We start from the raw sequence: 12,838 nt of genomic DNA, 5'->3' as shown, positions 1-12,838 counted from the left end.
TTAAATATTCTATTTCTACCTTATTAGTAATGGACATGATAAGGTATTGAAAACTTCAATATTTAAATTTTAAAAATACTATATATCATTATGATAAAACATTAAATTCAACTTTGATTTTTTATGGTATATTTGTTCGATTTCGTCTTATATATACTCATATAATAGAGAATAATAGCTTCAATATTTCGTCATTTTATATATAAACATTCATACCTCTATTCTATTCCGCGAAACAATATATAAATTATCATATAACTTATAAATATATAAATTATGTTAAATCAAATATCATCATGATGAATTTTAAAACATACTCCCTCCGTCCCTATTTACTTGTCCATATTTCCTTTTTTAGTTGTCCCTATTTAGTTGTCCATTTTGACAAATCAAGAAAGAACAACAAATTTTTTCCTATTATACCCTTATTTACACTTCTTGAAAATTGTAAAAGTGTATGTTGTTTCCCTCCAATTTATTTCACTTGAATTCAAATAAGTGGTTGTAATTTTAAAGTGAAAAGTTGTCATAAGGGTAAAATTGTAACTTCAATGTGCTAATCATTGTTGCCTTAATCTGTGTGTCATTTCTAAAGTGGACAACTAAAAAGGGACGGAGGGAGTAGGTGAAAAGAAAATACTACTAAACGTAATATTACTTATACCTGGATAATTTAGCTCCTAACTAGCTACGAAGCACCTAGTCACAGTATTAGCTGTCGATCCCTCTTCCGTAATTTCTTGCAAACTCAAGGGCAAATCTGTTAGACCAATTCTCATATATATTCATGAAACACCCCACGCCCAGCATTACAATAAACTCCATAGCTACGGAGCCCGGAGAGCTCCTCCATTACTCCACCCAAATTCCGGAGGATAAATTCGAGCTATTTTCATCGAAAAATGTGCTCCGCAAAGCAAAAACTCAGTCAACATTGTCCGAAAGGCGGTGGAAGAGATTGGAGGGAAGAAGTAATTACCGGCGGGTCATTGAAATGCGTAGATTTGAATAACGGAACAAATGGATGGGCGTCACCTCCGGGAGATAATTTCAATCTCCGAGGTCTGAATTACTTCACAAAAAAGACGAAAATACCCTCAGGTGAATGGCTTCTACAACCCGCCGGAGTTGATTGGCTCCGATCAAATTCAAAACTCGATCACGTCCTTTCTCGGAACGACAACCGTGTAATGAACGCGCTGAAGAAATCTCATTCACAAGGTGAGTTTCTAAAAACCTTTATACTCGCTGTAAACCTTCAAATCCCCGGTAGAGATCAGCACAGCGCGGTTTTCTACTTCGCTACTGAACAAAACCGCCCGCTCGAACCGGGATCACTCCTCTACCGATTCGTACACGGCGATGACTCGTACCGTAACAACCGGTTCAAAATCGTGAACCGGATGATTAAAGGACCGTGGATTGTGAAAACCGCCGTCGGGAACTACTCCGCTTGTTTACTCGGTAAAGCTTTGAATTGCTATTACCATAAAGGACCTAATTACTTAGAAATCGACGTTGATATTGGTAGCTCGGCGATTGCGACTGCGATTTTGCATTTGGCTTTAGGTTATGTTACGTCGGTGACGATTGATATGGGGTTTTTGGTGGAGGCGGAGACGGCAGAGGAGTTGCCGGAGAAGCTATTCGGAGCGGTGAGGATATGTCAAATGGAGATGAGTTCCGCTACTTTTGTTGAAACGACGCCGTATAAGAAATTAATTTCTAATCATAATAGCAGCAAAGTGCAGGCTGAAAATAACGAAGACGAGTAGAGACGACGATGACAAATGAGTTTATTTATTATTATTTTTTGTAATTTTAATGACGTGGAAATTCTTTTGATTCATAATATCTTTTGTTGTCAATTTAATTTTAATAAAATGGATTTGTCCCAATATTACAATATTTGTTTTTGTATTTTCTAACAATAATACGGTAGTGTAAGATTTATTAAGTTATTCCATATACACGATGATGGAATAACTTATTCTCAACTAACTGACCCCCTAAAGTTACCGTTCTTCTTATACCAATCGACAAAGTTGCCATTCTTCTACAATCGATTAATATAATGAAAAAATACATCTTGATTAAAGTTTGAAATGTTGGAATGTAGCAATTTTTGGATGAAGAAAATCTTGTGTCTACAAACTTTTAACATGCTTATATATGACTAACAATCCTCAAACTTGTGTTGCTGCAATTTTCATACTAAACTAAATTTACAAGTGGATGAAAAGCTCTAGTAAAAACTCATGAAACACACACCACAGCAAAAGAGAATTAGAGATGCAAAAAAAATCCTACAGAAGAATTACACTGATGTTAATATAGAAGAAGAAAGAAGTTTCTCAACAACGGTACCACTAACGTGTAACACATGCCAGACTTTTCCAGCATAATTGCACAGTGTTCACGAAGAAAAGGAGACTCACGTATGCTTAGGCAAAGAGGCCTTGAGTGAGTATAGAATGAATCCCTACCCTAACAAAGAAAAAGAAATTCTCAGTCATCAGAAGCCGAAAGACAACAAAAAACTGGAAGTAAAAGGGGACATGCATAATGCATGATAATATCATGGATGATGAGTATTGTTTGATATAGCACTCGAATAGCCTGAGCTACTTAGGGCTTTGATTCTGTGTATCGAAAACAAACTCAGATGGATATTCTACAACAATGAAGCAGTACATGTAAGAATTGGTAATGGATATGCTCCTTCTAAGTGGTAAGCTGATAACTTCGGAGTTAACAGATAGGGAACACAATATGAAAGAACATCAATGCATCTAATAACTTTGGAGTTAACAGATAGGGAACACAATATGAGAGAACATCAATGCATCCAAGTCGGGAATCAAGATATAGCTCCTCAAACCATAAACATGTCCATTCAGAAAATAATCATCAAAATATGGAAAGCAGGTCAGAAAGAACTGAAACACCATTCCTTTCTATGCTACCCAACCAACTTTAATTCAACATAGGGGTGATGGACGGACACCCATGCTGCACGGGGTGATGAGTGATGTAGTTAGTTTCTGCTAATGACAAAATAAGGTAAGACAGTCTTTGTTTCTTGTTTCTCTTTGCCCATTTCTTCTATATTTCAATTTGAATTTCCTACCCTTTCCAATCTCGTTCTTTTGTATTTCCACGTTAAGCATCACATGAAAACAAGATAAAGTCGAGAAAGTATATTGTCCAATCTTTTTTATTTTTTGGGGGTGGGAGCATGTAACACTATGGCTTTGTTCTTTATTATCAATATCAAAGATAAGTAAAGAGTAGATTATGCAATAAAACTTCATCAGTTTTTAAAAAAAGGCAGCTCTATAAAACATAAACATGTTGTCACAAACTTGATTTGTTATTTATTAGTATTGTTTTTATCAATAAAGAAGAGAAATAAGTGCATTATATGTTATAAACTTGGTTTTCCTCATCAAGGAAGCGTAACAAACTTTCCTTTTAGATTATTGGGGATTATCCAGAAATGAAAAAGAATTGTTGTTGAATCGATCTGAAAGTTGTTGAATTGTGTGAAAATCTTATTAAAAAGCTTAAATTGTCAAATAGGAGGCATTAATATTTATTTACTTTGTCTACAACACCCTCACTCACATGTGGGCCTAATTCTTTCTCTTGGCCAAGCGTATGTAAATACACTTTTTTATCACTGGGTAACAACAGGGATCAAACTCAGACTCAGCTTAAACAATTAGAGAGGGGATATTTTTATTTCTTCATTTTCTGTCTACTAAAAGGGATAGAATATGAACATTCAACTCAAACTTTTAAGACAGTGGATCTATGAGTGGAATTGGCATTGTATCATGTGAAGGAATTTGAGCATCCATTCCCTATTAAGGCAACAAATGGAATCTCAGCACCTTTACAAAATTCTTTGGTTGACCTTATGTACCCAATGTGGGATATAAATAGTTCAAGAAGATAGTATTTTGAATTTGATGTAGGAATCTCTCCAGTTAACCTCGGTTCATCACTTCCTCCGTTTCACTTTATGTGAACCTATTTGACTGGGAAAAGAGTTTAAGAAAGAAAGGAAGAATTTTGAAGCTTGTCGTCTTAATCAAGCCATAACATATTTATGACTAAAAGGGTTTTGGAAATATGTGGTCTTAAACGTGTCTTAACATATGTGTGGCTATATAAACTTGTCATTAAGGGCAAATGGGAAGTTTAAGTTATAAATAGTTTCCTAATTTAGAAAGGAGTCATTCTGTCAAAAAAAAGAACTAGGATCGCATAAGCTGGAATGGAGCGAGTTGGATGTTACATATCTTTCATTCTACATTCTTCATTCTCATGTTCAGAAGCTTTGATAACATACTGATAGTTTATATTCTTGCACGATGCAGTCCTTACGTCATGTTTTCTAGCAATCATCACTACAAAAATCACACAAATTCAATCCCAATTCCACCTTCAAAACAATAAGAAAAGTTAAGGACCTTTTCAGGCTTTTTCTCTTTAACTGGAAGTTCAGAATAACATCCCAGAAATACTAGTTCATGACTTCTTTAAAAGCAAAATCAACATTAGAGTATCCACCAATCATCCATATTTATATTATACAAGAATGAAATTTCAAACCATAATAACAGATTCATAAATTATATTGTATTATCTTCTTCACTTAATCCCTGAATTATATCAAACCATCTATGTCGACTAATAGTTTTGCCACCAGTCAGCAGCGCTTCTGAGATAAGTACTTAGCAAAGGGAAAAGAGGGACAGAGACATGATGTTTTCAAGTATAGAGTGCTCAGCAATTTCACTGGACATCATTTTAACAGTAACTCACCAAAATAGCTGGCCTTTTGAAACTACCATGTCCTAAACATTACAGGAGACATAAAATGCTCTTAAGAAATTTTGGACTATGTTCCTACCAAACTCACCCAAAATCCACAAGAGTGCAGAGTTTCTAAGGTTCTTTTATCATTAGAGGAAAAGCCTCTGAGAATTTATTACAAAGAAGAAAAGTAGATATTGAGTTCAACAGAAGACCATAAAATTCATGCACATAACACCAGATAAGTGCCACTAAACCCCAGAATCCCTTGTAAAGGAAACAGTTGAAGTCAACTGATGTAAATCCTAAGAAATTTGGGAATATTTTAGTACTTATCTACATCACATATTTATCATTATCCCTTGTTTGATTTTACCTACATCTTTTTGCTGTTTGTTTATTGAAACAGGAAAAAGGCTAGTAAATAGGATTGATGCTATCTATCTTTATCTTCTCATTCTTCTTCTCCTATCAACCTCGAACTCTTGACCAGTGGTGCGGAGAGGACTCCCTAACCACTACGAACAAGCAAGGCCAATGTTATATAGCTTAAACTTATCTTAGATTTTATTTTTATCTCTTATTTGGAGATAAAGTTCCTACTTTTGAGGATTCTTGTTATGGTCCCCGGTTATGGATCTAGTTATGGGACGCTGCAAGATAAATTCTGAAGTTTTCTTTTTTCTACCTATGGTGCTGGTTCGTTAAGAGAGAACCTGCGATCTCTTGAGTTTGAAGTACTCAAAAACTTGACTAATTTTCTGCTCCCCTTTTCCATTGAATTCAAATAACTTAAATACAACATTGGTGATTAACCACCCACCTAATAACAAGGAAATAACTTCCCACTACTTCTGAAATGAGAAAGTGGAAAAATAACCTCCTTACTGCTAATAACTTCTAATAACTACTACTACAGAGAAAACAACTGCTACAGGAAAACACTGTAACACTGTTACAGAACCTATTACAGAGAAAACAGAAAAACATAATTAATAGCTACTGATTTAATTTCCATGCATAAAATTGTTGGTAGACTAAAAGGGAACTAACAATTCTACCTTGTGCAAGGTTCCCTACATGTAAACAGGAGCCTCCTTTTTCTTTGATGAGATTCTACCTTATGCAAGGTTCCCTACATGTAAACAGGAGCCTCCTTTTTCTTTGATGAACATACTTCATTTAATAAAATACTATAGTTTATGAGTTGATATCTTCTTTCACTTCTCCTATCTCCCTCTCTTCATTATTCTCCTCATTCTCCTTCCTTCCTTTTGGTGCTACATCAATATCAGTGATAACATTCATGATTCTAATACCAAATGTTGCACTTCTTTAACACCATCAAGCATAAGAATTTCCAGAATACCCATCACCTCTAAATAACCATCAATTATTTCCATTTTAAATTCTAATTCCCAAAGAAAAAAAAGATAAAGCGAGTAATTCTAGCTCAAAAGCTGCTTTGTGCCATTCTAAGTCACATCACTTGTCTTTTTTTAAAAAAAAATGGGGGTAGGGGTAAGGGGTAATGGGAAGGGGATTACAAGGTGGGGAAAAGCTCATGCTTCCATCATCCAGAGATTTAAGCAACGAAGCAATCACTTTCCATTAAGTTCAAAAACATTCTTCATAGTTCATACAGTTTTGTGACTTACCAGCTAAGTATGAAGCCACATCAAAAGAGAAAAAGGTTTTCACTATTGGAGAAGATTTTCACCCTTACCCCCTAAGAAGATGTACAGGACTCTCCCCAACCTCATTTCGTTAATAACGTTGACCCCAATTACCTTAACTAAATTATCACTTCAAAAGATTTGATATGTAAATTCAACAAAATAAGTTCCCTCTAGAGTTGGTTCCTTTCCTCTGCTTTTTTTGCTCATTTTTAAAAGGAAATCGCTACCTTGTCATCCAGTTAAACTATTGCTCAATTTTTGTCCTTAAACTATAAGATAACTAAAACATAAGCACTAGATTTTCAGTAGTCGTTATATTCTTTAACAAATAACATCCTTAAATTTCATTTCTGGATACTACAATACACAAAAGTGAATGGCAACTCTGCATATACTACCTCTTCTTAAAGTTTCCGCAGTGCTTAGTCTATTTCATTTAAACTGCAACAATTTCTGTACCATTTTTAACTAATACACCAATTCAAAGAAATCAAAACTCCTAATATGGGTGAGGGGTAAACCAAGTTGGTATATCAAGAATCACATGATCAGCCCAAAAATGAAAAAGAAAACACTGGGGGAAAAAAACAAGGATCACTCACCCCACCCCAAAAATATTGTCAGCTCACAGCGTGATCTCTCATTCACAAAGTTCAGCAATGCTTAGTCAATTCCATTTTGACTGCAAAGAATTGTTTACTACCATACTAACATACACATCATGTGTCCCTTAAAGAAGCTCAATAGCAAAAGAAAAGAGTAATTCACTCAGCCCATGACTGTGCCATAAAAATTCATTCACATTCGCAACCATGTTGGACATCAGGCAATATATGAGCACTCCAATTCAAAGAAAACGAAAACCCACAAAAATCAAAAATCACATTATCAACCGAAAAAGGGAAAAAAAATACACAAGCACCAATTTAACAGCAAAATTGACAGCTCACTAAGCGATCTCTCATGCACAAAATTCCAACTGATATGACACAGATTTAATACTCACACTAACTCGAATTCTCGAGTGATTCAAATTCCAAAGACGAAAAAACTGAGAAATAACTAGGGTTTATACCTTGCATTTTCCTACAAGCTGAAGCAAAATGAAATCAATCTATCTACATTTGCTAGTGCTTTTTACTTCTCTGAGGCTGTTTCTCAGTTGCTACCCGGTAAATCCAGTACACCTACAACAAATTCAGCAAAACAACTCAATCTTACTAGTTCGAGAAAAATACACACAGTGGGGAATGAAGCAAATTTTCAAATACCAAAGCGAGAACATGAGCAGCGATTAGTATGACTACTAGAAGAGGTAATGCTTCGAGAATCCATGGCCGACTCGATCCTTGCTGCTGATTCGCCATTTTCAACAATTTGTATTTCACAAAGACGATCACTGCAAAAGCTTACAACACTAAGCACAAGGTTTGTATTCTACTTGTAATGATATTTTTTTTAAAAAAAGGATTATATTGATTTGCTAATTATATACTTACCTTCTTTTTTTTCTTTTTGCAACTTGTATGAGAATTTTATAAGAAAAAAAATCATTTTACAATTGATCTTATAAAAAGATTATTTTAAATTTCTTATTTATTTTCATGTATTTAGTGAGTAATAAATAAAAAATATTATTTTAAAAGTATTTTCATATAATTTAATCATATACTATGGGATGTGGTAATGGGACAGAGGTGTGGATTCGTGAAACTAATGTCAAACGATGTTGGTTATGTAGTGAAAATTGATAGTAATAAATAGAGTTTAGATAAATGGTGTTGGTGAATGGTTGGTGGTAGCTATAAATGATGTACGATCGTGATTGGTGGTGGTTTTTTGAGGTAGTGATCGATGGGGGTGGCAATAGATAGTCAATGATGTTAATCGTGCAATAGAAATTTGGTGGTGATAGTGATAGTCGTTCAATGATAGTGCACAAAAGTTGTAATAGTAAATCTTATATCCCTAGAATAGTATAAAAAAAATCCAATTTATATGATGTTATGAGGTGGTCATTGGTAGAACTAGTGATGAGTGATGTTGGTTGATGGTGATAGGTATGTCGTGAACAGTGATAGCAATAGGAGTTCAAGTAATTGGTGTTGGTTATAACGATGGCTAGAAATGATGTATAATTGTGATTGGTAGTGATTTTTGAAGTAATAGTTGGTGAAAATGACAATAAATTTGTCAATAATATTAATTGCACAATAGAAGAAGATGATGGTCATCGTACAATAATAGTGCATAAAAGTAGTAATAAGTAACCTTCATAATTATTTTTAGGTGGAAGCTCTAATAACTTTTAAGGATTATTTCAAGGAAAAATTTATAGAACTAGTCAAAATTCCTAACTTATTTCAAAAATATCCTTTCAATTTAGGTTTTTAACTTTTAATTACTATACCTTTATTGAGGTATTTTGTTAAACTCATATTAATTATCTCTCTTCTAGTTTAGGACTTAACAATGGTTTACTTCAATATTCATTTAAGTTTGTTGCAACAAAACTCATTTTTGGGACAAAAATTTGACCAACTAGCTTGGTGGATGACATATAATAGTAAATCTCATTATATTTCAAACAAACTCTCGCAGAAATACAAGGTACAACATCATAGTGGCACAGAGTTCAAAACTCGATGAATAATGGGTCCGATCCTCCAAACTTTCTCCACTTAAATTCCGGGTTTTTGTATGTAGAAAGGTTTGAACTCCACGAAATGCCACACACCACACAATGCACTCATACCTACTAACCAACATAATATATCAAGAGATAGAACGGTTGAACTTAGTTTTCGTACAAGTACATGACCAACAATACATATGATGATAATGGTTGCAAATCAAACCACAAGCTTGATCATTTTAATGTCGATGGTTTTCCAATGCAAGGTCGTGCCATGTATCTCCATCAACTTGTGGAGCCTCGTGATCTGCAGAAGGATAGAATTCAATCATCCAAAGATGAGAACTGACGGAAAGTAGTCAGCATGAAAGCAACCAACAAATTGATTTGTTTCTCAACTCATCGAATGTAAGATTCCTGATATCAGAACTCAACTAAATGTGCGTGGACCAGAAAATATCTGAATTACATCATGTTTTAAGTGTTCCTAATCTCGGTTTATGCCAAAACCCATTTCAAAAATAACCCAACTATAGCATCAAGTTCTTCTCATTAAAATTCCATCAAATGCTTAAAAACAAAAGCCATAATGATGCTAGTTAAAATGATGTATGATATTCTTGATCTCTTTTATGATTGCAGGAAGTGAACAAAACAAATGCCAAAGAGCATTATACTGAACAAGAATAGAGTCGATGCTACAAGGGTTTCAACATTACAGAATACGAGTAAGGAAAGCCCTTCGGTACACACCAATCGTGGATGAACAGAGGTTAGATTAAGCTTTAGGGAAAGTCGTTGCAGGCTCGCAGAGCCTACTAAAGAAGTCTCAGAGATGACTTCAAATTTCAGCTTTCTTTTCAAAAAGCAATATAACCCCACATATGAATTGCTAAACTAAGGAAATTTTGCCTTACAGCGTAGCTATCTAGGATCTGCAACACTAATAAAAAGAGGGCTAAGAGCTAGAAGCCATTTAACAGCTACTCACTTTACAAGAAATCTTTTCTAACTTCTACCAGAACATGTCGATAAATAACTTGAAAGTCTTAACTTGTCATCTTTTGTTCTCACATTTCATACCCAAGCCAACAATTAAGGGATAAAACATTCCCACATTCAATATCTCCCAAGCGTATGAATACAAGTAATACTTACTTGAGTCTTCATTGTCATCAGTCTTAGGAAGTAGTACAGGTGGTAACGGGAGATCTGCAGAAAAAGATGAATTTAAAGTATCAACAGTAAATTCTACTATGCCTCAATTCCAAAGTAGTTAAGCTACACAATATAAATGAAAAATGGAAAAAAAATGTATAAGAATATACAAAACAATTATTATCCATCTAAATTGAGCTAAAGTGTGTGATTTAGGAAACCTCTAGCTTTTTAGAGAATTCCTAATTTTCCCCAAATAAAATTTATCTAGTATTGGAATGAATGGACCTTAATAGAGCGAAATATGATTCACACTAGAAGGCAAAAGGCCAAAAAAGAAAAAAAAGGAGCTTATACTCTGCAAGAATTGATGAAGAAAAGCCCAGACATTGATTGTTTTTAAAAAAATTCAATGCAAGTCAAGAATAATAGCTATAAATACAATCAAATATTATATGCACAAGGGAATTATAATAAAATGAAACAAATATATAATTAAGTGAATTTTATTTTTTATACTGCTCTCTTCAAGATAGAGGTCATGTGTGATGCACAAACTTAACATCTCACTGGCAACTGGAGTGCAGCCCAATTGAGACAACACATCATCCTATCTTGGACCAAACTTGAAAGCCTAAGCACGCCGAGGGTAAACATTTGATAAAACTGATGCAGTTCAATTGCAACTAATTTGGATTGAAGCATAGTTGATTGACTGATATATAATAATAATAATAGTAATTGAATGAGGATAGTACCATCAGCGGGCAGGGTATCTCGCATCCATTCTTCATCCACAACATCTATGAGGACTCCCAAGTTGAGGATTTGCTCTGCCATGCTTTATTTTTCTATATACATTTCCATTTCAAAGATAAAATCTCTACTTAGATGAGAGAAATTCAAACAGGACAATCACATCTATGCAAAAAATATCAAATTAAAGTCCAAAATAGTCCCTTTAGCTTTGTACTTAAATTCAAAATCATCATTCTTTGACTTGGAGCCCTAATAGTCCTCATTGTTTGTCAAACTAGAGCACTTTCAACTTTTCTAGTTTTTAATGGAGAGAGCACCATGATTTCATTTCCAAAGAAAATAACAACAGTTCACCCCATTACTCCTCCTCCTCCTTCGCTTCTTCTTCTTTCTAAAAGAAAAGAAAAGCCTCAACTGAAATAGATACTATGCACTTATGACCAGCAAAGTTGAATAATTTATTTTCTTTGTAAGAACAATGGGCATGATCAGCAAGGTCCGTTTTGTGTTCGTGCTCTATCATGTTATCCAACTTGAATCTGGTATAAATGGAGTCTCCACATTCACAACAATCCTCAATTTGCCTAAGACTTGAATAGACTACACATTAGCATTTCTTACCTACCCTGTAAGTGCTAAATACATTTGATGTGTAGCGTGAATAGAAAAAAATGAGATTTTTATGATACACGATAGGCATTAAATTTTGAATTAGATACTTTCTATTCTCACAACAGCTAACATTAGAGAGTCAAACGACAGACCACAAGTTTTTTGAATCAAAGAGAATCTTAAAAAAAATACAGCGAAAAACAACTAATTTTACTATCAGGTATTAACACTAGACCCTCCCAAGAGTTACTATCATAAATGATGAGTACAGAGAAAAAAATATTGCAATTGAACACAACTTAAGCAATCAAATATTGGACAGTCTAGTCGGATAATCCCCAAGAAATGAAACGTAGAACTGCAAATGCTATCAGAAAACAGAACTAGCCGGAACTTTAGGAAATGATGTAAGCAAATTAAGATTATACATACAACAGGAGTGATGAAATCATGGTACTCTCTATGATAACAAGTACTCCCTCAGCCCCAAAAAGTATCACTTTTCACTTCTCGAGAGTCAAACATGAACTTCAACCAAAATTTTAAGATGTATTTTTCCACCATATCAATATGAGAAAAATTGCAAGTTACTAATTTTCGTACAGTTTTGAATATAGAAATCTTAATTCTAAAATATTAAATTAAGTTAATTCAATCTAGCTTTGAAGATCAGTCAAATTGATTCTCGAGAAATGAAGAGTTATACATATTTTGGGATGGAAAGAGTGGCAGTTTAGCAAACAATTAGGATCATTTAGTGCTTCCTATGAAAATAGAGATGAGTTTAAGTTTAAACTCAAAGATAATGAACTATATTGGGAAAATTTTAATCAAAACAATCTGTAATCTACAATTCCTCCTCTAATAATTGGTAGAAATTCGAAAAAATGATTAGGGTTAGGACAGATACTGAACATCAAATTGTCTATCATGCAAAAGGTAAATTCGGAAATATTCTGGAGAGAGAAAGAAGGAACTTACAAGTCTTATATCGCCGGAGACGGAGACGGAGACGGAGAAGTTCGCCGGAGATGGAGTTACAAGTATTGGGGATTATGATATTTTAATCAATTCGGGCAAACAATTGGGGCTTCGTTAAGGGCCCGTTTGGCCACGATTTGAAATCAAATTTATTTGAAGTAAAAACATTTATAGAAATTTTACTATTTTT

The 12,838-nt window shown here is 34.1% G+C and overlaps 2 protein-coding genes and 1 long non-coding RNA gene across 4 annotated transcripts; 1 reads left to right on the top strand and 2 right to left on the bottom strand.

Moving 5' to 3' along the window:
- Window positions 1-755: 755 nt before the first annotated feature.
- Window positions 756-1,904, top strand: LOC125842557 (protein ENHANCED DISEASE RESISTANCE 2-like). The gene has a single exon (XM_049521865.1). It carries the CDS (start codon window positions 903-905, stop codon window positions 1,773-1,775), a length of 873 nt encoding a protein of 290 aa, XP_049377822.1. The 5' UTR covers window positions 756-902; the 3' UTR covers window positions 1,776-1,904.
- Window positions 1,905-2,093: 189 nt separating this feature from the next.
- Window positions 2,094-7,944, bottom strand: LOC125841918 (uncharacterized). Of its 2 annotated transcripts, XR_007443845.1 has the most exons (4): window positions 7,775-7,944; window positions 7,579-7,690; window positions 2,439-2,482; window positions 2,094-2,306 (listed from the first exon to the last, which is right to left on the bottom strand). It is a non-coding gene; the product is annotated as an uncharacterized LOC125841918 (long non-coding RNA). The 2 variants fall into 2 exon arrangements; XR_007443844.1 differs by having other exon boundaries at window positions 2,094-2,482.
- Window positions 7,945-9,035: 1,091 nt separating this feature from the next.
- LOC125842649 (anaphase-promoting complex subunit 13) lies at window positions 9,036-12,731 on the bottom strand. The gene is made up of 4 exons (XM_049521972.1): window positions 12,649-12,731; window positions 11,055-11,147; window positions 10,297-10,350; window positions 9,036-9,445 (listed from the first exon to the last, which is right to left on the bottom strand). The coding sequence occupies exons 2-4, from the start codon at window positions 11,134-11,136 to the stop codon at window positions 9,378-9,380; spliced, it is 204 nt and encodes a 67-aa protein (XP_049377929.1). The 5' UTR covers window positions 11,137-11,147; window positions 12,649-12,731; the 3' UTR covers window positions 9,036-9,377.
- Window positions 12,732-12,838: the final 107 nt, after the last annotated feature.

This window comes from Solanum stenotomum, chromosome 10, assembly GCF_019186545.1.
Source record: "Solanum stenotomum isolate F172 chromosome 10, ASM1918654v1, whole genome shotgun sequence".
Lineage (NCBI taxonomy): Eukaryota > Viridiplantae > Streptophyta > Magnoliopsida > Solanales > Solanaceae > Solanum > Solanum stenotomum.
This window is presented reverse-complemented; position numbering and strand designations above follow the sequence as displayed.